Source organism: Martes martes, assembly GCF_963455335.1.
Source record: "Martes martes genome assembly, chromosome: 8".
In the NCBI taxonomy this organism is placed as follows: Eukaryota; Metazoa; Chordata; class Mammalia; order Carnivora; family Mustelidae; genus Martes; species Martes martes.
In genome coordinates, this window is record NC_137895.1 from 54,943,172 (window position 1) to 54,968,961 (window position 25,790).

General features: G+C 45.6%; 1 protein-coding gene across 2 annotated transcripts in view; it reads left to right on the forward strand.

Moving 5' to 3' along the window:
* The window catches only part of ETV6 (ETS variant transcription factor 6), a 230,469-nt gene that overhangs the window by 191,087 nt on the left and 13,592 nt on the right, over positions 1 to 25,790 (forward strand). For both annotated transcript variants that reach the window (XM_080810446.1, XM_080810445.1), the window contains exons 4-5: positions 6,020 to 6,154; positions 21,271 to 21,816. In XM_080810446.1, coding sequence (XP_080666572.1) covers positions 6,020 to 6,154; positions 21,271 to 21,816 — 681 coding nt within the window. The remainder of the gene's footprint in view (positions 1 to 6,019; positions 6,155 to 21,270; positions 21,817 to 25,790) is intronic.

The window sequence follows — 25,790 nt, forward strand, 5'->3', positions numbered from 1 at the left end:
ACTCTTTCACTGATAATACCATTTGAAGAAAGTATCCCAAGAACACTGTCTAATGGCAGGGGTGGGGTGGGGACAGATGCCCTTAGCAATCCTATTTGTAATTGTAAAAACTGGAAATGCCCAAGCCACCCACAGTATGGGACTTGCTAAAGAATCCTGGAGAATATACTGTGGCTTGATGACTATTCATCGAGCCACTTATTATTTCTCCACTGGGTTATACAGGGCCTTGCAGATCATGTTCGGGACCCTAAAGGTTATTGTATAGACAGGTAGACGTGTTTTAAGCAGAGATTGGCACAACAAAGGGCAAAGGTGAAGAGTGGTTGTGGGCAGTTGACTTGGCTGGTGTTCAAAAGCAATGATGGTGACCTGAAGTAAGATGGATCAGCAGGGAGAAAGGGATGATGCCAGGAGCATATAGAAGGCAGAGTCTGAGGGTCTTGGTGACTGATTAGTTGTTAGATGAGAGAAATAGAGGAGTTAAGTGAACATGACTCCTGGGTTTCTGGCCTAAACAACTGGGCATTCACTGTACTAGGAAACACCATGTGGGTTGTAAAGACTTTCATATTCGACACATTAACCATGTGGTATCTGTAGGTCATGCAAGAGGGAAGTTATCTAGGAGATAACTGAAGGTTCTAGAGTTGAGAAGAAATGCCTGGCTTGAGTAGATTTAGCATGGATGGGCTGACGGAGGCCATGGGAATAGATGAGATTACCGGAGAGAAAGACTGGTGGGAGATCAGGAGCCTTACTGTTACAGGGTTGGAGGAGGTTGAAAGAAAACCGGGAGGGGTAGGAATGTCCCAAGCCGTGGAGTGTTCTAGAAGGAGGCTGATAGTGAACACTACTGATGAACGTTGCTGAAAAGCAGAGTCCCCAAGTACTGACCATTGCCCTCTGGTTTGACCACGAGGAGGTCAGCAGTAGAAGCACAGGGAAGTGGCAAGAATAGAGTTGGACAGCTCCTCCGCCAGGCTTGGCTGTGCTGGGACCAGAGATCCAGGAGCAGTGCCTGGAGGGAAAGATGGGGACAAGAGATATGTGTGTGTGTGTGTGTGTGTGTGTGCGCGCGCGCGCGCGCGCAGAAAACAGGAAAAACTGGACATTGTTTAAATGCCAGAGGGAAGAACCCCATGGAAAGAGGTTGAAGATACAATTGTGAACTAGGAGAGAGAGAGACTGAGCTAGAAATGTCTATGTGAAATGATGTCAACCGGGAAAACACTTTTTCAATACATATGAATGTGACTTCATGAAACTTGTATAGGCGCTTTAAATACAAAAGTGTTGAAGCAAAGCAAATGGTTTCCAGATCTTTTGAGACACGTCTGTGAATAATTACCAGATCACAAGGGGTGCCATCTATTGAGCCCACATTATCGCAGACGCGGGGCTGGTGCTTGTTCATATCATCTCACTTGATCTTCATATCAGCCCTGCCAAGTCTGCGGTATTATTCTCGGTTGAGACAAAAGAATGTTTCACTAAGCCTGGAGTTAAGCCTCACAGAGAAAGAGTTTTTGCCTGAGGGCTTGCAGCTGACAGAGGACCCAGGGGGACCTGGGACCTCTTGCCCCAGAGCCCAGGCTCTTTCCACAGAAGGAAAGAAACCTTAACCCCACCACCCCCTCCACACAGCATCTGTCTGTTCTCAGTCTTCAGAGACACCAGGAACATTGATAAGACAACTTATGGCAGGTTTGTTCAGTCTCGCAACTATCCAACGGAAACAGATCACAAATACAGTAATAGAATTTCTTATTCCCAGAGCGGATGCCTGGCTTTTCACATCGGGATCACCACTACAGAATTACACATGTGCTTAGTCTGTGGGTTTCTGTGTTGTAGACGTGCGTATTCTTCCGTGTGCGTGTGTGTGTGTGTGTGTGTGTGTGTGTGTGTGTGCATGCACCCGGGGGGATAGCTAGGTTTTATGGGGCCTGAAGCTTATAATTTGGGGGACACGGATGGTTTTAGGGCTCTTCTCAGGAGTCTGTGCGGGTGAAAGCCCTGCAACTCACTAGCTTCCTGGGAGCCCCCGCTCCGTACATGCATGTGTCAACGTGAACCATGTGTGTATGCATGAAGATACAGAGAGAAACCAACAATAGGTCTTGTCCCTTAAACAGGAGCCTTGGTTCCCTTGCACCTTTTGCAGTTAGCAGTAGGTATTGCTTTTCTGGGAAGACAGAAAAGATTTATCACAAATCAAATGGGCCAAGAATTTTTTGACAAATGCCTTTTGAATTCAAGCCAGTGGTCATCAGCTAAGGTAGATATACAGTGCTAGGGCTCATGCTCTTTATTTTCAGCAAGCAAATAAATGTAACGTATTTTTTAATCTCTTTTTTTATTCCAGAGATCTTTTTGTTAATACTACTTTTTAGATGTGCTCTTCTGTGTAGGTACGAACGTTTTTCAAGTGTACCCAGAGAACAGGCTGGGGGCTGGTGGGAATAGGAGGCAGTAGAGATGGGAGAGGATGGGGGAGGGGGCACGTCTTTATTTATTTAGAAAACTGTTGTAGACGAGACACATGCTCTGTGTTGTTCCAGAGCCAAGACTAGGAACTGAGGTACACGAGTTTGCAGGGGAGGCCAAGTTCCAACTCAACAGAACTTTCTATCAACTAGAGCTGTCCAAAAATGGTTTGCTTGTGTTTGTGGCCGGCCGCCCATCCCTGGAAGTACTCAGCCAAAGCTACTTCTTGGCAAGGGAAGGGGAGGCAGGGGGCTTCTACTGAACACAAGTTCGAGTCGATCTAAGTAACCTCTAGAATCCTTTCTAAGATTCCAGGCTATTATCAGGCACACACTATTACTGCCAACCACACGTACCCAGGCTGTGCACTGTAAGTTGGTTTCTCCCCCATAGTACTGATGCCTTTGTAAGCCAGCCACATTCCCCAACTGAGCCCCTGGTTGCTGAGGAAACATATGTCTGTGAATGGACTGATCCATCTATGGCCATCATTTACAGTCTTCAGATTCAGTTTTTTCCTGGCTTGGAACGTGGGACCTTTTGCGCATGCTCACACCCATTAGCCAGCCATCCCAGGTGGCACTTATGAATGTTATCTCACTAGTTCTCATCCCGGGCTTATGGTTTAGGTAAGGAACTGGCAGAATTCCATTTGATTCACCCCTCCCTGCTTTCTCTTGCACACTGAGATGTGAACCTTGTCTGCCTGGCTCCCTTTGCCAGCTTTGGGATGAGAGGCAGAAGAGAGCCAGCACTGGGAGAGTCTGGTGTGGGGCGCCTATCAGCCCCTCTGTGGGCCTGCCTACTAGGCCGAGGGGAAGAGTTCAGCGGGAGGGGTCCAGAGAAGCCAAGATGGGTGGTTGGCCTTGATTAACCTTTGACCTTTCTGCAGGGGGAACAGAACAATGACCATGACCCAGACACTCCTTCTTTGTTCTCCCTAAGAGACTGCCTTAAGGGTCTACAGGTCTGTCCTACATGCTGTCATAATATCAATAAGAACAGCAATGGTGGCGGGGAGAGCGGAGGTCACAAAAACAGTTCCTGTTTGCTGAGTTCTTGCTGATTGCTAAGCCCCGTGATGAGCTCATCCCTTCCTCACACGAATTCTATGACGTAGATGCTGTTAACATGGCCGTTTTGTAGACCAAGGAACTGAGGCCTATAGAGGGCAAAGGACATCCCTAAGACCCTAGTCTGACTCCAGAGCCTAGACTCTTCCCCATTCTGCTCTGTTGCCTCTCTTTCTGTATGTGCTTAGAGAAATGGAAACACAAAACAGAAGTGACCTGCCTGGACTTGACTCAGCAAACAGCGGAGCTTCCGGAGCCCCAGGAGCGACCCCTGAGGAGAGAGTGGTGTGTAACACGTGCAGCACGCACGCCTGCCTACTCTAGGGGCTTCGCCACACTCCCTCGTTGAACCCACACAGCAGACTTGGAAGGTAGATGGCCTTTGCGTTTCACAGGGAGGTTACGGACATATTCAAGGTCACCAGGCCCAGAGGGGCAGGGCGGCCTACATCTGCAAGTCTGTGCCTTCCCCACATCAGCCTGCCTCTCTGAGCGAGTGAGCAAAGTTGAACACCCTCACAGACACTAAATTTATATTTCCTGGCCTCCTCTTCCAAAATGGATGCACTAATTACTGGCCATTTTTTTTAGTAATACTAATCATCAGGAACACATTTTTCAGTGTTGCGTTTTCTCTTTCCGCGTACTACCGAAATAAAGCATTGCTCAAACCCACAGGATAAAACCCAGCGGGTGTGAGGCCATGTAAATTAAGGAAAGTTCAGGAAGACATTACACTACACCAAAAGAAACAAAGTGTTGATTAGGGACTTATTTTTGTAAGCGATTAAAATATGAATCATTAAAATAGGACTATATTTCAGGCTCTGTATCCTCCTCTCATCAGAGACGACATTACCATGACTACTAGGTTCAGATTAGAAGTGCTCCAAGCTTTCCCAGCTCAAAAAACGCACTCGTGTGTGCCACGGTTCTACCTTCCCTAGAACATTCTTCCGAGTCTGGAGTGGGACCCCTCTGCATCCTCTCGCCCATGTCATCATCAGGAAATGCCCAAATGACATGCTTGCCTTCAGCTCTTTAAAGTCTTTTGCTTTATTGAATCCTAATAGTAAATAGTGTCACTAAGTCATACTTAATACCACCCAAACTCGAGGGTGGAGGAAGGAACAAAGTCAAAACAAAGACACCAAGGCACCTCGGGAATCACTTAGAACAGAACATCCTTAAACTTTATTTGGTACAAGTGGTCTGCAGAAAGAAAGAAATTCATATGGAGCCTTTCTCAGGTTCAGACAGAATTTAAAAGAAAAAAATAATTTAGCAATAGCCCAAAATATGCAGTTAAATTAAGTTGTTAATTAAAGTATCTGTTAAAAATGGCTAAAATTAGAGACAAAAGCCCATTATTTGGTACAATTGCTGATTGCATATCTGTATGTGGAAGGGCGTAGGGGGACAGTCAGAAAAGCCTGTGGTTATTTTAAAGATTAATCACCCACCTGCATTTTTGAACTTGGATCTAAGCCAGAGGGGTGGGATAAGACCATGGCAGGTTTTGGGGGACTTTTTTGTAGTTTGGGCTTTTTTTTTTTTTCTCCTAATTAACTACTCAGTGGACACTTTAAATACCAAATATATCAGAACAGAGGGTCCTAGCTCAGACCAGCCCCTATCAACCTCTTCAAGGGGCTGACATCTAGAGATGATTTTCTGGAGACTGTAGAGCTTTGGAACAATGCCTGTGTGTATTTTTAAAGGAGGTAAGTATCCCAGAATGTGCCAGTTCTTTAGAGGGTATCTTCAATAGCTAGCTCCTCTGACCGGACTTGTGCATTTTTTTGGTCCTCATTCTCTTCCTGCCTGGGATTAGGGTGGGTTCAAAAGGCAATTTTTTTTTTCTTTTGGAAGAACTCTCTGAAGAACATATGAATTGCCAGTGGAACATTAAAAATTTTCATACTAATGACTGCATAATCCTTCTTTAGTTAATCTGAAATGCAAGCAAAGATTGAAAAGAATATTTTTTCACAAGAATAATAGCAATAAATTGGAATCATTGAAATGTCCAGTAAAGTCTGGTGCATCCCCGTGATGGGCTCTCATTTTGCAACTAGTGGAGCAGTTCAGTAATGTGGAGGGAAAAAGAGAGATACGAAACTAGGACAAGCCTCATTCTAACTCTAAAACCAGAGATGGTGGGAATAGGACTTTTTTCTCTCAGCGATAGGATTATAGGTGATTTTTGTTTTCTTTCTGGTTTTTGGCACTTTTAAAACTTTTTTCATGTATTACTTGACAGTTTCAAAAGTCCAGTGGAAAAAACAATCACATGGCTCCAACCCTCTGAGTGTCCCCCGTGTGCTCAGGGGGTGGGTAGCACGTGGACCTGGCTCGCCATATGTCTTCAGTCCAGCACCACCCAGAGAGTCGAAGCTCAGTCTGTTCACTGAAATATTCCCATTGCTCTAATTCTCTTTCCTTTTTCTTTCCAGGTGATGTGCTCTATGAACTCCTTCAGCATATTCTGAAGCAGAGAAAACCTCGCATTCTTTTCTCACCGTTCTTCCATCCTGGAAACTCTATACACACACAGCCAGAAGTCATCCTGCATCAAAACCACGAAGAAGGTACCAGAGGAGGCTTTCCTTTCCTTGCGTGAGGTTTAGACAATCCAAGGGATGTCGTTGTTTATTTGATAAGTTGTTCTTATCCACGTGATTCATTTGTCCTTGAACCCACATGTGTTGAGTGCTCGCTGCATAGAAGACACCGAGGGAAATGCCGAGATGGAAGAGAGAGACTCTTGGTTCTCTGCTTGTCCTAAAGAAATGAGCTACAAGGATGAGTATGAGAGCATAGCTGTAAGAGTCAGTGGGAGGGAAAATTAGATCCTGGCCCAAGCATCAGGGTCAGCCTCGTGAAGCAGGCAGTTCTGGAGGCTTCCTTGGTGGCCCAGCAGAGTTCTGGTAAGCAAGGATGAAGTGGGGAACCCTCCAAGCAGAGAGAACAGGTAGGATGGAGTGAGTCCCTGAAGTAAGAGAGGCATCAGATGAATTGGGTTATAAGGCTTATCGCCCCCTCCCCCCATAGCATTTGTTCTGGAAACAGTCAAACAAGATAGATTTCTCCCAAATAGATAGAATGAAGTAAATAAACCCCTGTGAGCCATTACCTCATTTCAACAACGATCAACATTTTGCTTTTGCAAAGCTAGTCCAAGCTGGTTATATTGGACCCAGAATGGAGAGGGCTTTGATGAAGGACAGTAATGGGGGGGGGGTGTCTTTGAAAATTTGTGAGTAGAGCCTAATAAAAGCTGGGGGAGCAAGACAGACTCAAAGCCCGTGAACTCTGGTGGACCAGGGATTCCTGCTTTGTGCACCGAAGCGGTTTTTTATAATGTGCTCAGATAGGTGTCTACTTCAGATGTGCCCGGTAAGCCCCCTGGTAAGCCCCAGCAGTCCTAAAGTCACCGGTAGGAAACAGAAACAAAAGACCAGACTTGAACAGTGCCTCTGGACATTGTTCCAAAGCATGTGTTTGGGTGCAGATCTAGGTTCTTAAAATCTTACTTGGTGCAGCGATGCCTCCTTCCTCCAAGAAGCGTGATGATCATTTGGGGGCTGGTGGGTTAGACAACAGACCTGGGGATACAGAGTAACACTTTTCAATGTGTCCTTTCTCTTAGGATCGGATTTCTCAGGGCCTCCAAGCCCGGTTCCTTGGGGTGTTTCCTTAAATTGATTGCACCTCCTCAAGAGCAGGGCCCATATTTTTGTTTTGTTTTGTTGTTGGCAAATTAAAAAATGAGAAGTTATTTGTTTTCTTAATTAACACTTCACAAAAGAGAGCCTGACTCCAGGCGACCGCCATCCCTTCCTCGTGCCAAGTGGCTCACAGCAGGCCCCCTTGCTTTCGTGATGGAGAATAAACGAGTGGCTCTTGCCTGCTCCCTGCCTGTTTCTCTCATCCTTTCTTCCCCCGGCTTTACCCTTGCTTAATTTAGCAGCTGCCTCCCCTTCCCACCACCCCCCAATTCGGTTTCTCTGTTCTTTTACTCTTCCTGCCATGTACATTTCCGGCTTGCATAATAGCCAACATCTATGCCAGAAAAGAGGAGGTGGGTTTACTGAAGCTTGACATTAAGGCAAGAATCATATTACGTAGCTTGCCTCCGTGGATATAAAAGGTGTGTGATGGGCTTTTTTTCTTCTCGTCCTCCCGTCTCTCTCTCCTGTACTCATTATTTAAAAAAAAAAAAAAAAATCCCATTTAGAATTCCTATTCCTCTTTTTATTCCCAAATGCAATTGGAAGCTTACGGTCTCTCACCGCACATGCGTCCGCCTTGAATTGACTCAGAAGTAGGTGTTTGTTGGTGTTCTCGTTTGCAGGAGCTAATCAATAGAGAAAGCCGGGCTGACTCTCAGAGCTACCCTCAGACCAAGTAAATACAGATGTGCTGCTGCGTGTGCCATAATGAGCTATGTATGCTCTCGAGCTGTGAGGATGTCAGTGGCGGTGACTCCGTAGGTAAAAGGGTGACGCTAATGAGGCCAAGGTCAAGGGCTTCATCACCCTGGGGACCAGTGAGCTCGGCCTCAGGGCCGACTCTTAAAAGTAGCGTGTTTTCAGAGACCATTCCTTAAAGCCGTCAGCCAGGACTCAAGACCAGAGAGTCCATGCCTGTTTAGACACGGTGCATTCTCTCGGGTGAGCAGGTGGACACGTGAGAAAGGAAGTTTAGGTCTTTGTCGAAAGGTATCAGCTGAGAAGAGCTGTGTGGGGCACAGAGGTGTTATGCACAGGCCACCTGTCACCCGACTACCGGTGATGACAAGGGGACCCTTCAGAGAGGAGAATCAGCCAGTACGAAGTCCCTACCTCCAAAAACCTCCTACCTCATTCCTTTTTCTCTACCAAAAAGAAAAACTATCCAGTTCAACATGACCGGTCTATAGAATTAATGCCACCACACTTCCTTGTGAATGTTAGAACACTAATATGGACATTTGTGAACATACAGAAAGATCCTGAAAAAAAAAAAGTCTGTAAAGTGAGATTGTACATATTGAATATTCTGTCCCTTGGGGTCTGTTCCACATCACTGGGGGCACAGTCCTTTGTAAAAGTGTGTTGCCATTGACCTGACACAGAGCTAATATGACAGGAAGGAGAGCAGGAACATTCCAGAGGAGAGCGGACGCAGCCCCTCAGTGGCCTGGCACAGTGAGGCATGCAGAGGGACGTGCAAAGACAAAGCCTCATTTACCCCCTCCCCGCCACTGCCCCTCATCACGGCCGCCGACTTAACCGGTTCAGACATTCATCATTTCACAACGGTAATTGAGATCACAGACCAAACATATCTTGTTGAATCTAGCAGCAGTTCCCCACACAGTCCCTGTGAGTGCCTGACATTGAAATCTCGCCGTCCTCCCAGGCAGCCGTGTGGCAGTGCCCAGAGCCAGGAAGTGGCTTCAAGGCTCTCCTCCAGACTCTGAAGGGTGAGGTGGGCTATCCCACGAATGCCAGTTACCCTTTATTTTGTAAACAATCGTTAATCTCTATGTCGTACACGATTCTGAAACCGTGTGGTACCTGGGGTGAAGCAGTCCTCCACTGACCGCCCAGGTCTAGGAGAACCAGCATGGGTATCCTCTTCCCTAACTGACTTTTGAGAAGAGAGTGCGGTATTCTACAAGGAAAGCAGCCTTGTAATCTCTCACCCATACTGAGCCACTGTGACAGGGAGACAGGATTCCTCCAGCAGGTACGCCGGGCAGTAGGCACAAAGCAGGACCACCCTGGACCACCTGGCAGGCACGGTCAGCTTCGATCATATTTTTTAAAGGATGGGGTTTGGAAGTCAGGAAACCAGGCTCGAATCCTCTATTCTGCCAGAACAAAGCGTAAGAGCAGAGTTTCTCTTCTCTGGCCCTCAGTTTCCCCAGTTGTGAGACAGGGGTTAGACCAAATGTTCTCAGATCTCCTACACTCCCAAATCCTACATTCCCTCCAAAGTCTGGGTCTCTCTGGGTGATAGGAAGATGAATGGACCCATTCTCTACCTATCGTCAGGGCCTTGGGCAACTAAAATCCAGAAAATCTAAAGTGTGTTTCGCTTGGTGTTGCTCAGAATCAGTTAAACATCTCTTCCGTCCTCCCTTGTCTCACCTTACTGGGAACTGCTGGTAATATTACCCCTTTTAGTGGTCAAACCAAGAGTGGCACCATCCATTTATCTCATGACCGAAATTCAAGTGGATTCCTTTTCTTTTATTGTTATGATTCATTTTATCTGCATAATATGAATGAGTTAGATGTTAGGTAGATAGTTATATAGGAAGGAGACAAAACCAAAAAATGATACTGTTTCTTTCACCAAAACGAGGAGGTAAAACATCTTTAGAAATTACAGATCAGGGGCGCCTGGGTGGCTCAGTCGGTTAAGCCTCTGCCTTCAGCTCAGGTCATAATCCCGGCGTCCTGGGGTCAAGCCCCACATTGGGCTCTCTGCTCAGCAGGAAGCCTGCTTCCCTTCCTCTCTCTCTCTGCCTGCCTCTCTGCGTACTTGTGATCTCTTTCTCTGTCAAATAAATTTTTAAAAAAAAATCTAAAAAAAAAAAAAAGAAATTACAGATCAGCAAATGATGATAAAATAAATATATTTTGTCACCCACAGTTATAATATCAACTACTTTTGACACCTTAGATTCTAAAATCAGTTACTTCTAGCTCCTGTGGAATAATTACAAGAAAGGTTTGGTCCCTAAGTATATATTCGATCTCCAGTAGCCCTACTGGTGTTAAAACTACTTGCATAGTGATTCCCTAAAAGCTCATTGAGCGGTACAAAATATGCTTCCAGTTGAGCTAGTTTCCAAATGGGGCCAGCTCCACAGAGTTATCCTGTCAGACTGGACAGGCCCCAGTCCGTAGAGCAAAGGAACAAGAGTTGTGTTGATCCTATGTTCTCATCCCAAGGGCCCCTGTGGGGGACCCCCTTATAATATACATCAGCTCTCTAGACCCACCCTCTCATGTGTCCTATCTAAGAGAGTGTGAGGTGATTTTTAATCACTTTCATTTGAAAATATTCACGCATGCAGTGTTGTGATTGTTTCTGCAACAGTGGACACCCTTTGAAGACACATGTGTTGCTTGGCGGGGGGGGGGGGGGCTCTGCCACTTGATGGATGTGGAAATCATAAGTGATAGTGAGAACCTTCAAGTGCCAAAACAGCTGACCTCAGTTCTCTATCCAGCCATATGTGGTAATGGCCCAGAGAATAGAGAGGAGTCATTTCTTTGTGGGGAGCAAGGAGGGTGCCATGCATTCTGCAATAGCCCAGGGATTTTCATCTTTGGGATTGCTTTATTGAGGGAAATGTTTCCCCTCCATCCCCAATCCCCTCTACTGCCAAATCCAAGTGCCCAAAGACTGCTTTGGAGGAAGGAAATCTTACACAATTTTAATGAGATAATTAAAGAAGATGAGATGTGTGGATTTGCTTCGTAGGAACAAAGTAATAGCTAACATTTATGATGTACCAGGCCCTGTTCTAAGCTCTTAGGTGTCCAGAGCACTTCATCTTCATAACTACCCTATAAAGAAGGTACTGTTATCCCCATTTTACAGATGAGGAGACAAAAGCTAAGAGCCTCCAGATCACATAGCTACCGAGTAGCAAAACTGAGACTTAGCCCTGGGTCCACTTAGCTCTCATGCCCATTTGCATTACACTGCAGCAGGAATGAGCCAACCAAAATAACATTTTTGTTCATGTGTTTTGTGCAAACACCCTGAAAACAGGACAAAATACGGAGCAGTGAGTGGAACTGGGGAGATTAAGAGGCCAAGCCAGGTCCCCTGACCATGGTGTGGTGTGGCAGATGCCAGCAAACCTGCTTATAATTTTTCTGCCCCATGCTACTTGAGCCTGCCAAATCTAAAGAGACAAGCAAAAAGGTCAAAGATAACTTTTTTTTTTTTTTTTAATTTTATTTATTTCAGGGCGCCTGGGTGGCTCAGTTGGTTAAGCCACTGCCTTTGGCTCAGGTCATGATCCCAGAGTCCTGGGATCAATCCCATATCAGGCTTCCCCTGCTCTGCAAGGAACCTGCTTCTCCCTCTCTCTCTGCCTGCCATTCCGCCTGCTTGTGCTCTCTCCATCTCTCTCTCTCTGTCTCTCTCTCTGTCAGATAAATAAATAAAATCTTAAAAATATGTTTTATTTATTTGAGAGAGAGAGCTCTCACAGGGGAAGAGCAGAGGGAGAGGGAGAGAGTCTCAAGCAGACTCTGTACTGAGCGTGGAGCCCAACACAGGGCTCGATCTCCCAGTCCCAAGATCATGACCTGAGCCAAAACAAGAGTCAGACACTTAACCAACCGAGCCACCCAGGTGCCCCATCAAAGATGACTTTGGAGACATCAGTGTACGTCTGCCATTCATGGTGTCAAGAACTCACGCTGATTCAGACTGAATTAACCCACTGTAGATCTTTGACTGCTTCTGAATGAATGGACTTAGCGTGAAGAAAATCCCCCAGCCCATGAGAAATGTGAGTTTGGAGTCTGGCACTGGCTTCTGAGAGCAGAGGCCCTGGCTGTCCTCTCCCTTGGGAACCAGCTGGGTGCTGGTCACTCCTTGGGAGCTGGTCCCTCAGTATAGCTGCTAAAAAGGCACCAGAGTAGATAAAGTTTGGAGCTGATCCAGCCATCCTGTTACAGGTGGTTGTAAAAATTTCCCTGAATCTCCAGTCTTGCTGGGATCATATTGACAATTAAAGTGTCAAGGAGGGGCACCTGGGTGGCTCAGTCAGTTAAGCGTCTGCCCTCAGCTCAGGTCATGATCCCAGGGTCCTGGGATTGAGTCCTGCATCAGGCTCCCTGCCCATTGGGAGCACGCTTCTCCCTCTCCCTCTGCTTGCCACTCTGTCTGCTTGTGCTCTGTCTGTCAAATAAATAAATAAATAACATATTTTTTTTAAAAAAGTCAAGGAGGCCATTGGCTGGGTTTTGACATTGATGTTAGTCTTATAATGCGTGATGGAATCAGAGGATAATGGTGTGTGTGTGTGCACACACACTTTGGGTTCTAATCCCTGCTCCCCCATTTACTGGTTGTGTGACTTTAGGCAAGTTACTTAACTCCTTGTACCTCAGTTTCCACCCGGAAAAGAAGGATAATGTCAGTACCTATTGAATGTGATTGATACAAGAATCACGTTAATATGGAAAATGCCCTCAGAGCAATAGCTGTCACAGAGCAAGTGCTCACTAAATGTTATTCATTACCATTATTTGGTATCTCTCACCATTGTTGGGTTGAGATTTTTTCCTTCGTCTTGTCTTTTAAACCTAAAACAATATTGAATGGTAATTAAAGACACAAAACATTTCCCACCTTAGCCACTTTCAAGCTTACCTGCAGTTCAGGAGTGTTAAGTACATTCACGTTGTTGTGCAGTGGTTGGTTTTATTTCCTACTTCCAATCCCAGTTTTCTGAACTATTCCCATTCTCATGACCGAGTGCACTTTGTGCAAACACCACATGTGTGCGTCCCGGATGTCGGATGGGCCTGCTGCCTACCCACGCCGTGATACCAGGACTCCTTCATGGACGAACCAGGCCCCTCTGTTGCATTCTGTGGGAAAACACATCAAAAGTGCCCATCTCAGGGCCCAGCCTGTTTTGAAAAGGAGCAGTGTTTGTGCTTTGGTACCCCACAGTACCTGACACATGGTAGGCCCTCCATGACCCCTCTGGGAGACGTGTGTCTCCTCTCACACGCAAGAACCCTAAGATTAACCTTTTGTGCCCGCTTTCAATTCGGGCATTCTTGGATCTGGCTGGAGATAATGAGGTTCCAGCAGACTAAGACCAGGCCCCGATCTTGACTTCCTGTTTCCCCAGGGCACCAGGTACCGCCGCCTCCCCTCGCTCCCTCCTTCTACTACCCTCTAACTCCTCCACGCCTCTCTAGGGCCTCTTCTTCCTGCTTCACTTCCTGTATTTCAGAGTCTGGGGCAGCATGACCTTTTACCCTCTGACCCTTGTCCCCGGATGCAGCATTTCCTTGTGATGGGAAAGTGTGGAGGCCCTGGGGCGATGGCCAGAGCCTCTTCATCCATTAGAAGGGGGCCTCAGTGTGCTTCAGGGAGGACCCGCTCACTTTCCCGCCTCCTCTGGCTTCCTCCAGTCCCATAGAGGCTGCTTTCAGCCCAGGGGCTAGTTGGCTCCTTGAAGCCAGAAGTTTCAGCGCCAGAGATCCCTAATATGCATGACTAACTCTCCCCAGGTAGCCAGGAAGTTTTCAAGAAACTTCCTGGTTCCCCTGGGGAAGTGCTGTCTGAGCCCTTTGAGATAAGGGTCTGGGACAGTTCGGGTTCACCTCCAGAACAGGAAGCCCTCTGTGATCTCGCTCTTTCCCCTCTCTAGGGCTCCCACTGATCTCTGCCACCCTGAGCCCCTCCTTATAAATGATTCACAAGGTTTACCCCACAGGTCTAACTTGCTCGTTTGAAATCAGGCCCATTGATTTGATTTCTTCATTCAGTTCTCTTGCGCGGCCCCTGTTGAGACCGAGGCCGGGCAGACTTGCTCCTGGGCTCTCTGGCACTGAGCTGTTGGCTCAGGCTAGAACGCCGGGAGGCTCTCTCCCCCGCCCAGGAATACAGATTGCGCCGCCGAGTCCTGCAAGTCACCCACTTTGTTGCCTTCAGCCCCTTTTTCAGCAAGTGCTTCTAAAACTCCGGGAGCTCTCCTGGGGTTTATTGGTGATGAGCTCACACATCTGTGAATCATAGACTGCAGACCCCGGCGCTGTTCTTCTTGGGCCCTCCAGGGAATTCAGGGACCGTGGCAACTTGCTGAAGTGCATGGGCTGACTGGGCAGGCAGAGGGTCACTGGAGGGTCTCAGTGGAACCTCATGGAAATGGGGGGGGGGGGTAGGGCTGGGGGTCGTATTAGTGTGCTCTGGCGGCCATAAGGGGGTGGGGCTTAAACAGAAATGTATTGCCTCACAGTTCTAGAGGCTGGAAGTCCAAGATCAAGGTAAGGGTGGGGTCAGTTCCTTCTGAGGGCTGGGAGGCAGAATCTGTTCTGGGCCTCTCTCCTAGCTTCTGGTGGTTTGCTAGGCATCTTTGGTGTTCCTTGACCGATAGATCTCTGCCTTCACCTTCACATGGCATGCTCCCTGTGATGGACTCTTAATTCAGCACCTTTAGCCTCTGTGTGTGTGTGTGTGTGTGTTTTGTTTTTTTTAATGTCTCTGCCTTCTCCATTAGACTACAATATCCTTGATATCGTATTACAAAATATTACATTACATTACATGTTACATTACATATTACAAAATATTACATATTTTGTAAATATATTTACAAATATATTTACAAATATATATTTTGTAAATATATTTACAAAATATTACATATTTTGTAATCCTTGTGTGGCAAAACATTCCCCTTCCAACCATGCAGTCTGTGCCTGTCTACATGTCCAAATTCTTCTTTAAGTAAGGATACCAGTCATACTGGATGAGGGGCACACCTGATTCTAATATGACCTTGGCTTAAGTAATGATATCTGCAATGACCCTATTTTAAATAAGATCACATTCTGAGGTACAAGGGGGTTGGGACTTTAGCATATGGATTGAGGGGTGCAGGGTGAGGCCGGTAGCACAATTCACCCCATAACAGGTGGGGTACAGAACCTAAGTGTGTGTAGGAAGTGTTTTGAACTGCAGCTGAAGGCCTGGAGCATTTAGTCTCCATAGTTCTTTATATTGTTTGTGGTTCCCACTAATCTTTTACAAATTCATGCTGGGAAGTGGTTCCTTCCAGAAGAATGTGGAACACAGTGGATTGAGGCTGATGAGTAAATTACCTGCTGGCTTGATTTTCATCTCCCCGACTAACTTCTCTTCTCACCATCCTTGGCCTTAGGGAAAGCGAGGTGGTGGAAATGTGATCCTGGGAAATGTGATCCTTCTTTGTGAGTTAGAAGCTTGAGCCTTTGCTCTACCCTGGAAATTTCCTACTTAAAGCCCACAACTTTAACCAAAAGCAGTTTTTGTTGGTTTGTTTTAAGTTTACTAGTTATTCATTCTTTATGACCTGATTAAATTGGGTCAAATTTTGATGACTTTAAAATAGACAAACTTTCCTAATAAGTAAAAGGAAAGAAGACAAGAAAAGACATCCTTTTTTGTAATCCTCACACTGAAAGCCCTAATTTATTTGGGGCTATTTGGTGGCAAGAAAGGATTTATTTTTTTTTTAAGATTTTTATTTATTTATTTGACAGATCACAAGTAGGCAAAGAGGCAGGCAGAGAGAGAGAGGAGGAAGCAGGTTCCCTGCTGAGCAGAGAGCCTGATTCGGGGCTCGATCCCAGGACCCTGAGATCATGACCTGAGCCGAAGGCAGAGGCTTTAACCCACTGAGCCACCCAGGCGCCCAGGATTTTTTTTTTTTTTTTCGTATCTAAAAGAGGCCCACAAAGAGAACGGTTTGGGGTTAGAAAACACTTTCAATCAGAACGGGTTCCCTAGTAGTCTGAGGTCCTTCTCCCCACTTCTCTCCCCACACTGACTACTTCACGTGTGGTTTTAACCTCCCTCTTTCTTGCGCATTTCCCTCCCATATCAAGACCTTCAGACCGAGGGCAATGTGGATAATTTCCCAGCTCTCCAGCTGGGCAATTCACCAAGAACAAACCCAGACATCAAGGCCAGACCAAAAAAATCTTCTTGTTTTAGACAGAAGACTCCTACATCTGGGGGATTTAATGCACCCACTGTCCGCTCAGTGCATTTCCTGTGTCCGGAGCTTCTCTGCCTGCCGGCTCTGGTCTCATAAGTTTCCACATGCTGCTGCCAACTTCTAATAACAGGGGCAGCAGGGTAGGAACGTCAGAGCCTACTCCGTACGTGGGCGCATGCTTTGCAAACTGAAACAAAGCCGGGAAGCTCTCATTGCAGGCCTTTCAGCCTTGACAGTGGTTGTGCCCAGACCACCAGGAGCCTGGAATTAAATACCCTTGGATCCAGTTCTCTACCATTAATGTTATCAACTTCATCAAGTACTTCCTCTTTGAGTGGTGTCTGCAGAGAAGTAAATAAATCAAGCTTCTCCAAGTCCTGTTCCTGCCTGGACCCTGAGTCAAAAGTAAAATCTGAGTTGGATTATCCAGAGCACTGTCTCCCTCCTTCATTGTTCCCAAAGATCTGGGCAGGAACAGAGAGTGAAATCTCTCCAGGACGTTACATCAGTTCCTCTTTTACCCTTGGCATGGAGATCCTTCCTCTCAGAGTCCACCCCGACTTCCTAAGGCTTGCCCCGAGTGCACACCCATACCCTGAGCCTTGAAGCCCGACACATCAAAGAGAGCCTTCACGTGACCAGACTCCTGGCCAACGCCTGTGTCTGTTTTGAAATTTGTAAGACAGGAAATGGATTCAGGAAATAGGGTTTTTCAGTACATGGTCTTCATCAACCTTAAGCATTTTTAAACCTTAATAAGCTTTTAAGTGAAGGGAGATAGTCTGTAAATGGCATTTAGAAGAAAATGCACAAAACTTGAAAACACAGCTGTTTTAGGTAGTTGCTTATCATGATCATGTTCTGTGATGGAGAAGAGATAAATTCGTTTTGGGGAACAGCAGAGTTAAGGTCCATCGTAGCTATGGAAAGAAAACTTGCCCTCGTCCCCGAAAGATGGTAGGTCATTTCTATCATGCTCATGGTCTCAGGCATTAAAATGAACTACATGGACCTAATCAGTGATGTATCCTGTAAGCATTTATTTGCATTTGGGTTTAAGTGAAGAATTTAGTACTTGTTATCCCAATCTGTATCCTTGCAAGGTTGACTAAGTTCTTAAAAAAAAAAAAAAAGGAAGAAAAAAAGGAAAAACATTTTTTATAGTGGAAAATATCAAACTTAGGCAAAACTCAAGGGAATTATTTAATGAGCCACCACGTAGCCATCACCAGCTTCAGTGATCAACTCTTGACCAATCATGACCAATCTTGTTTCCTCTGTGCCCCTACTCTCTGCTTCACCATCACGAATTAATTTAAAGCAAATTCTAGATATATAGTTTCATCTGTAAATATATCAGTACAGGTCTGAAATGAGAAGGACCTTTTATAAATAGTAATCACAAAGCCATCACATCACCTGAAAACTAACAGTTCTTCAATATCATCAAATGTCTTATTAATGTTCACATTTTTTCCAACTACCTCACATGTGCTTTTACAGTTTCCTTGAATCAAACAAGGGTCTATACATTGCAGATGATTGATGTGTCTCTTAATTCCCTTTCAGTCTGTGGGTCTCCATCCGTATCCTTCTTGTGTACATGCTTATGTGTGCTCTTGCTTTCTCTTTAGCTGTTTAAAAAAGAAGTTAGCCACAATTAGTATAGCTTTTCCTGTGTATGTAGTGTATCCTTTTTTCCCCTCTGATTGCTTTCAGGATTTTCTCTCTCTCTCTCTCTTTTTTTTTTTAAGATTTATTTATTTATTTATTTATTTGACAGAGAGAGAGAGAGATCACTAGTAGGCAGAGAGGCAGGCAGAGAGAGAGGGGGAAGCAGGCTCCCTGCGGCGCTTGATCCCAGAACCCTGAGATCATGACCTGAACTGAAAGCAGAGGCTTAACCCACTGAGCCACCCAGGTGCCCCCAGGATTTTCTCTTTATCTTTGGTTTTTAGCAGTTTGACTGTGAAGGCCTGGATGTAGCTTTTGTATTTATCCTACTTAGTATTTGCTGAGCATCTTAGATCTTTAAGTTTCCTGTTGTTGTTGTTGTAGTTGTTGCTACTAAATTTGGAGAGCATTTGGTCATTATTCAGATTTGGGGTTTTGGGGGTTTTTTTGTGGGGGGTTGGTGGGGAGGGTTGGTCCCATTCTTTCTGTCCTTCTTGGGTTCCAATTACATATTGTTCCACAGGTCACTGAGGATCTATTCGTTTATTTGTTTCTAGTTTTTATTGATGTGTCTTCAAATTTACTAACCTCTCCTTTTGTCATCTCCAATCTGCTGTTGAGTACGTCCAGTCCAACCTTTCAGATATTGTGTTTTTCAGTATTAGAATCTTCTTCTTAAGTTTCCGTTTCTCTTCTGACAGTCTCCGTCTGTTATACCTCATTATGACCATCATTTCCTTCAAGTGATTACACTTATTTCTAATAGCTAATATCAACATCTAGGTGATCTTAGAGTCTGTTTCTGTTGACTGCATTTCCTCTTGATTATGGGTCACATTTTTCTGTTTTTTTTTTCACATGTCCCGAGAATCCTTATTGAATACTAGACGTTATAGATGATATGTTGTAGAGACTTAGATTATGTTATATTCCTCTGAAGAATGTTGGGTTTTGCTCTAGCAGGTAAACGACTAGTCAGTCACCTTGAGTTTGTAGAGGCTTGGTCTTACATTTGGTTAGGGCAGATCTATTTCAGTTTTGCCTATAGTCCTCAGGCAAATCCCTTCGACCTGGACGTAGTCTTTACTCCTAAGGTGTGGCTGTTCTGGGATGATAGGCAGCCTGAGGTGTTTACAGAGCCTCTGTTGCTAGGACTCAAATTCTCAATTCTGTCTCCAGTACAGTGGCCAGTAGCTGATCTTCCTGCTCTTATCTTTCAGCCATACAGTTGTTGCTTTCCACTGAGCTCCTTAGAGGTCCCCTTGCACATATGCTGTACAGGAGCACATGTTGGGGATTTGAGGGAACTTTCTGTATTCTCCATGAGGCTCTCCCCTTTATGGGATTTGCTTTCTTGATTTTTTGCCATTCTGGCAGCCCATACTCTATTCCCTGACAGATTATACAACTTCTGGTTCATTTTCCAGCTGCCCCTGCTATAGGGACTGGGGAAAACCCCCAGGGCTATATAAATTTGAATCTCTCCTGTGCGGTTCTCTTCTTTCAAGAGTAAAATGCCCTTCAGTTTTCTCCAGCACCTTCGAATAACTTTTGTAAATGTATTGTATCTGGATTCCATCATTTCTGTATGTAGGAAGGTTGGTTTGATACAAGCCACTGTGTCATTCCAGAAACTGGAATTCCCTTCTCCTTTATCATAGAAAGGTGGTAGCATACCAAAATACTTCACCTGGCTTTGCATACCTAATCATAGAACCTGGAGACCAGTCCTTGGCAGAATATTAAGACACTCCTCGTTCCATTTAATACCTGCCTGATCCTCCATTGTTTAGAGGTACAGTATCATTGTTTAAGCCAGTCTCCCACTGATAGCTATTCCAACAGGTAAGTACTTCTAAATTCTCGGCAGCAGGTTACACAGTAGTTACAAAATAAACCCTTGCCTTCAAGCAGATGCTCTTTTAGTGATCATGAATGACACGTTCACTGTTTCACATAACCGAGATCCAGAGGAGTCCTCATTTTTCTGTTAATCATGTGTAAAACTTTAAGACACCACCAGCTCAGTCTCTGTTTACTAACCCTGTCAGAGTCCTAGATTCCATTTATATGTTCTTCATATAGATATTGTCATAAGAGACAAAGAGAGGTATCTTTGACTTGCTTTACTCAGCATCATGGACAAATCTTGGACCAGAACAAGGACCTGAAAGTATGTGCATCCTTTTGTGAGAGCTCTGGGAACGGATGTGGCTAGAGAAACCTCATTAAGATGAGGGGGAGGCACTGAAGAAAACTCCATTTTTGTAGGCAGATTTTCATCCTTCCTCCCCCTAAGCAGGGACTCCTAAAGCCACGTGTGTGCCAGCACCCCCCCCAACCCACCCACAACCCAGCCCACAGGACTGCTTCTGTTCCCGATGCTGTCCCTGCTCAGCTGTCACCAGCTTGAAAGTTCAAGTGGGATGCGATGGAGGCAGGGTTGGAGGTGTCCTTCCCTCCTCCTTACTTACCTCTGCCTGTCTCTGAGCATTTGTAGGGTCTGTGCACTCAGAAACCAAGTGATTCTAAAGCTTCTTTCAAGTACAAGATTGCCAGTCTGTAAATGAGATCCACTGTCCATCCTTAAAGCAGGTTTTCCCATTGCTTTTCCCCTTGGCTTCTACATATAGCAAAGTGGCAGATACTGTAACGGGTACCTAGATTCTAGAATCTTACTGGAGTCTGGGTCTTGTTCCCTCACTGGCTGTGTGTCTTTGAGTAAGTTGCTTAATTTCTTTATGCCTCCCATTTTATCACCTGTGAACTAGTACTGGTATTAGGATCTCCTACTGAGGACTATGATACATTCTGAACAATATAATCCAGTACCAAGGATATAGTAGCTACTTTAGTAGTAGAAATAATGGTATCATTAACACCAATAACAATGTCCCAGAGGTAGAGAATATATACATTTAGTTATGGAAATGTAAGTGAGTGAAAGCATCTAGAAAGAAACCCTTAAGGACCCCAGAAGCCACGTTGAAGAGTCAAGTAACCAAAGCCAAAGCTAAAGAACACGGGTTTGGCTTCCCTGTGCTCACAAGCCACTAGTAAGTGCTTAATGGAATGCTTGTGGACATTCTTAGCCTGTCTACTGTAAGGAAAAGAATTTCAAGTATGCGCACTTCAATTGTTTTTTTAAGCAGTGGAAAAGACACTCCGTCTCACGGTCTGTCCAGCACACGCCCAGGCTCCACTCACTGTTCACTCCCTTTCGAACGCGGCGGGGGTCCCTCTCCTGACAGTTCACTGGGGTCAGTGATTGTCTCTCCCTCTGCTCTGCAGATAATTGTGTCCAGAGGACCCCAAGGCCCCCAGTGGAGAACGTGCACCACAACCCCCCCACCATTGAACTGTTGCACCGGTCTAGATCACCAGTCACAGCCAATCACCGGCCCTCTCCCGACCCCGAGCAGCGGCCCCTCCGGTCCCCCCTGGACAACATGATCCGCCGCCTCTCCCCTGCCGAGAGGGCCCAGGGGCCGAGACTCCACCAGGAGAACAACCACCAGGAGTCCTACCCCCTGTCAGTGTCTCCCATGGAGAATAACCACTGCCCGCCCTCCTCGGAGCCCCACCAGAAGCCGTCGAGCCCCCGGCAGGAGAGCACCCGCGTCATCCAGCTGATGCCCAGTCCTATCATGCACCCCTTGATCCTGAACCCCCGGCACTCCGTGGATTTCAAACAGTCCAGGCTCTCCGAGGACGGGCTGCATAGGGAAGGAAAGCCCATCAACCTCTCGCATCGGGAAGACCTGGCCTACATGAACCACATCATGGTGTCCGTCTCCCCACCCGAGGAGCACGCCATGCCCATTGGGAGAATAGCAGGTAGGTGAGCGCATCCCTCCGCCGCCCATCCAGCGTCCGGGGGGACCTGACAAAGCCCCGCTCTCTCCCCGGCCTCGCGGCAGGCCTCACACCATTCCCAATTAGGCGCCCTCAAAGGCTCTGTGAGGGCAAGTGGAGGCTTCTGCCTGAGTGAAGTGAAATCCCTAATGGGCTAGTTAATGAGCCGCTGGGATGGAGTAGTTAATGAGCCTCAGAAATGTTAAGAAACAAATGTCCTACGTCCAGCTTACAAGGAGAGTCACATCAGAATCATAGCTAAGCGAAAACATTTAAAATAAAAGGTTTATGAGCATGCTAATGGCCCTGTCTTGAAGTTTCCAGCAGCTAATTAATGACCAGACACAGCATAAAGAACCTTTGTCTCCGATTCAGACCTGTAATTCCATCCTATGGGCAGTAACTCAATGTAGCCTTCACCTTGGGAGAAGGTGGGAGAGAAAAACACGATTATGGTGTCGGAGGCAGGTGTTGCTGGGTCGTTTGGATGAAGGAAACCACTCCCGAATTCTTTACTTTTATGATGACAAGCCCACATTTGCTTCCCTAAGACAAGAAACCAGTGGAAACCAGAGAAAAAATCTACACGTTATATTTGTGCTAGTCTGCCCATGATTTACATGAAGTCATTCTCCAGACACTTAACCCTCCAGCCACATGGCCAGGGTAGCTCTCTTCCTGGAGCATCTCTCCATTCATGAGACATTTGTCAAACACCCACTATGCACAGGTAAATGCTTGAGGAAGTAGGGGGACAGAGCGGTGCTTTAACACAATTATTTCCTTGAGGAATTTAAAATTTCCTGGGAGACACCGATGTGAAAACCACCCACTAAGCTATAAGGCAGAATAAAGTCAGTCCTGTGTCCCATTCATCCAGTGCATGCGCACTTATTGAGCACTGACTGCGTACTAGAATAACTCAGCGCTGTGGGAGCAAAGCAGAGAGAAGGAAATTTGGACCAGAGGAATGGAGGGAGGCTTTGCAGGGAGGTGGCTCAGTGCTGAAGGTGGTTATGTGTTCAGTAGTGGAAGGGAGGCACGGAGACAGGAAAAGTCAGACCTGATCAGGGCAAGGCAAGAAATGCCCCCTTCCTCCATGAGTGAGCACCCGAGGACAGAGCTCCGACCGAACCCAGGAAGGAGTTGTGCTCCTAACAGCATGACAGCACAGAGTCCTACAGGCAACATTAACTGCCTCTGTCTTGACTCATTGTCCCTTTTTTGTTTAAATTCTTTGTTTCTAAATGTTTCTCTGGCTCTAGTGTACCTTCAATGTTGCCGCAGTTTTAGTGTTACAAATCACTTACATCAGGGGTGTTGAATCAAGAAAATGAAATGCCAAAGAAGTAGGACTTCTATGTTTGTGAAACATGAAATGATCTGTGTCCGAGATTTGATTCAGAATGATCCCCACGGCACTGGGGGTGAAGCTTGGAGTGGGGGTGTACATAAAATAAGACTAGCTGTGATGGCTACACTGGGATTCTCTGCCTTTATATATGTGTATGTGTATGTATATATGTTTTTTTTTTCAATCTTAAAAAGAGACCATGAAAAGAAAAGAAGAAGAAACAGGGGATTTATAAAGAGACAGACACCTTAGGCAAAACATGTGAATTTCCCCATATTGTTAGAAAAAGAGGATAGGGTCAGGATATTACTGTGAAGAATATAAAGGACCTGTCTTGTGTTTCCCAGGCCAGACCTTTCCTGTCTATACATGCCTTTCTTGTCTTGTTTCTTGCATGGTCTATACAGCAGGACTAGACATTTTGCAGATACTGTCTACTTGTTTATAATTCTCAGGACAGCTCTTAGAGGCAGCTTACTATTGCGATATGCATCTTATGTGGAAGGTCATTTGAACTGGGGAAGTCACGGAGGAGACAGAGCCCCAGAGAGCAAAGGTCAAATAGGGGTTGGGTGATGGGCTCAATGGGACGGTCACAGCTGTGCCATTGGCCGCTGCTGGTAGGGCTGCCCTCGTGGGACCCGGCTTCCCGAGCACTATCTGTCCCGTCCACCTCCTCTGTCATGCCGTCTTACCGCAGACTTCCTAGGAATCTAAGATAAGCCCATATATCAGGAAAATTATGTTATTTAGACATACAGAGTTATTTCTCCCTTGTTTAGTGGATTTATGAATGTTAGAATATTAGTTTCTTAAAAATTGTGCAACTATTTTTTTTAATATTATTCCTGAATATCAAAATTGTTCAGTGATGGATGTAGCCTCATCAAAGACACTCTGTCAACTATCATACCAACCCAGTGATGGACCTTGGTACCCACGGACGCCCGGGCTCTCTCAAGAACACACAAAAGAGGGGAATCTAGGCTTTTCTTTGGGAAATGCATTAACTCCTCCAGGATGAGAGAATCCCCTCAAATTATTCATCATTAATCCTTTAATGATACACTCAAAGGTTGAAAAATCTCCAGATGTAAGTATTAACTAATTTAACCAAATCCAGCATCAGATTTAACCAATTCCATCATCATAGGGGGAAATGAGAGGGGTAGAAAGTCTAGAATCTAACACTTAGTCTTGATTCTAACCCTCCTTACTACAACTCCAGGCTCCTTTGTTTCCCTTGGGATATCCTTGTCCCGTCACTCCTGCCCTTTTAGTTGTCATTTTGGACAGCTCAGATTCTTGTAAAATTCTGTTTAGTAGGGGTCGAGCTCACTGGGTAATTCCTATGTCCAATTTAAAATTCTGGCAATCCTGAACACGTAGAAATATAAATCTTGGGAATCCAAGTCCATTAAAAATCTCTCCCTATTTCTTCCATTCTTTTTTTTCCTCACTTTTTAATTGCTCAGAATTAAGATGTAGCATCCAATTTAGAGGTGCAAAGCTACAATAGTTTACTTAGGTATTGGCCTTATAGGAAATTAAAATCATCAATAAAAGAAGTTTAGGAGGTAATGGTTTAAATACAAATCACAGATTAGATCTATTTAAATATAACATGTAGCTTATTTCTAAAGGTATCCCCTTATTTTTCAATGGATAAGAAGGACTGTTGTTGAAGTTAATAAGTTAGAATAGCCACAGTTTATGGGAGACAATTTAACATGGAACACAGTGAAACAAGACCCCTGTGTTCAAACGTTATTGGGAAGCCAATGGTGTAGGTAAGAGTGAACAAATTGCTTCTTTCTGGGCTTGTTTTCTATTTGTTATGCTCATGAGGCTATTGCTTGCGGGGGGGGGGGGTGAGGTAGGGGGTCAGAAAAGCATCTGTGAACCTTCTAGCCCTTTTCTCAGCCCACAGAAGTCTTAATGGCCTGTTCATTGCCCATGTGTTTCACATCCAGAGAGTCTGTTGGCAGCACGCACCATAAGGTGATGGGCTTAGCACGGGGTGATACCCTGAGTCATGTTTTCAGTACATACTGACATTCATTCTTAGAAGTCAGTGATTTCAAAGCCGGAAGCGGCTCGTACGGATGAAGGAAAGGAGATGCAGGCAAATCCAATGTCCAGCCTGGAGCCTCGTCCAGTGTTCTTTCCAAGACACGTGTTTCCTTCTGACCTGGGAGTCCAGAGCAGGGATTGGAAACTCAGGCCCATGGGCCAAATCAGCCACAGCCTATTTTTTTAAATCAAGTTTTATTGGCACACAGCCACACCCGATCACTTTGTGTCTGTGGCTGCTCTTGCGTGCCAACAGGAGAGATGGTACAGCTGGCAGAGCCTGAAATATTTGCAGACAACATGGCAGGAAGCATTCGCTGCCCCCTGTTCTGTGACACTGTGGACTTGTGGGTACCGTATGCTGGCAATCATAGGCAAATTGGGGGATGTGGAAGCCGAAAACGCTGTCCCGGCTCTCAAGGAATTCCTTGCCCTTTAGAGGTTGAGGCGAGCCTCAAACACATAGAAGGAACAATAACAAGTGATGTAAGAGAGGAGACTGTAAGCTGTTCGCAGACCAGTCCCGAGT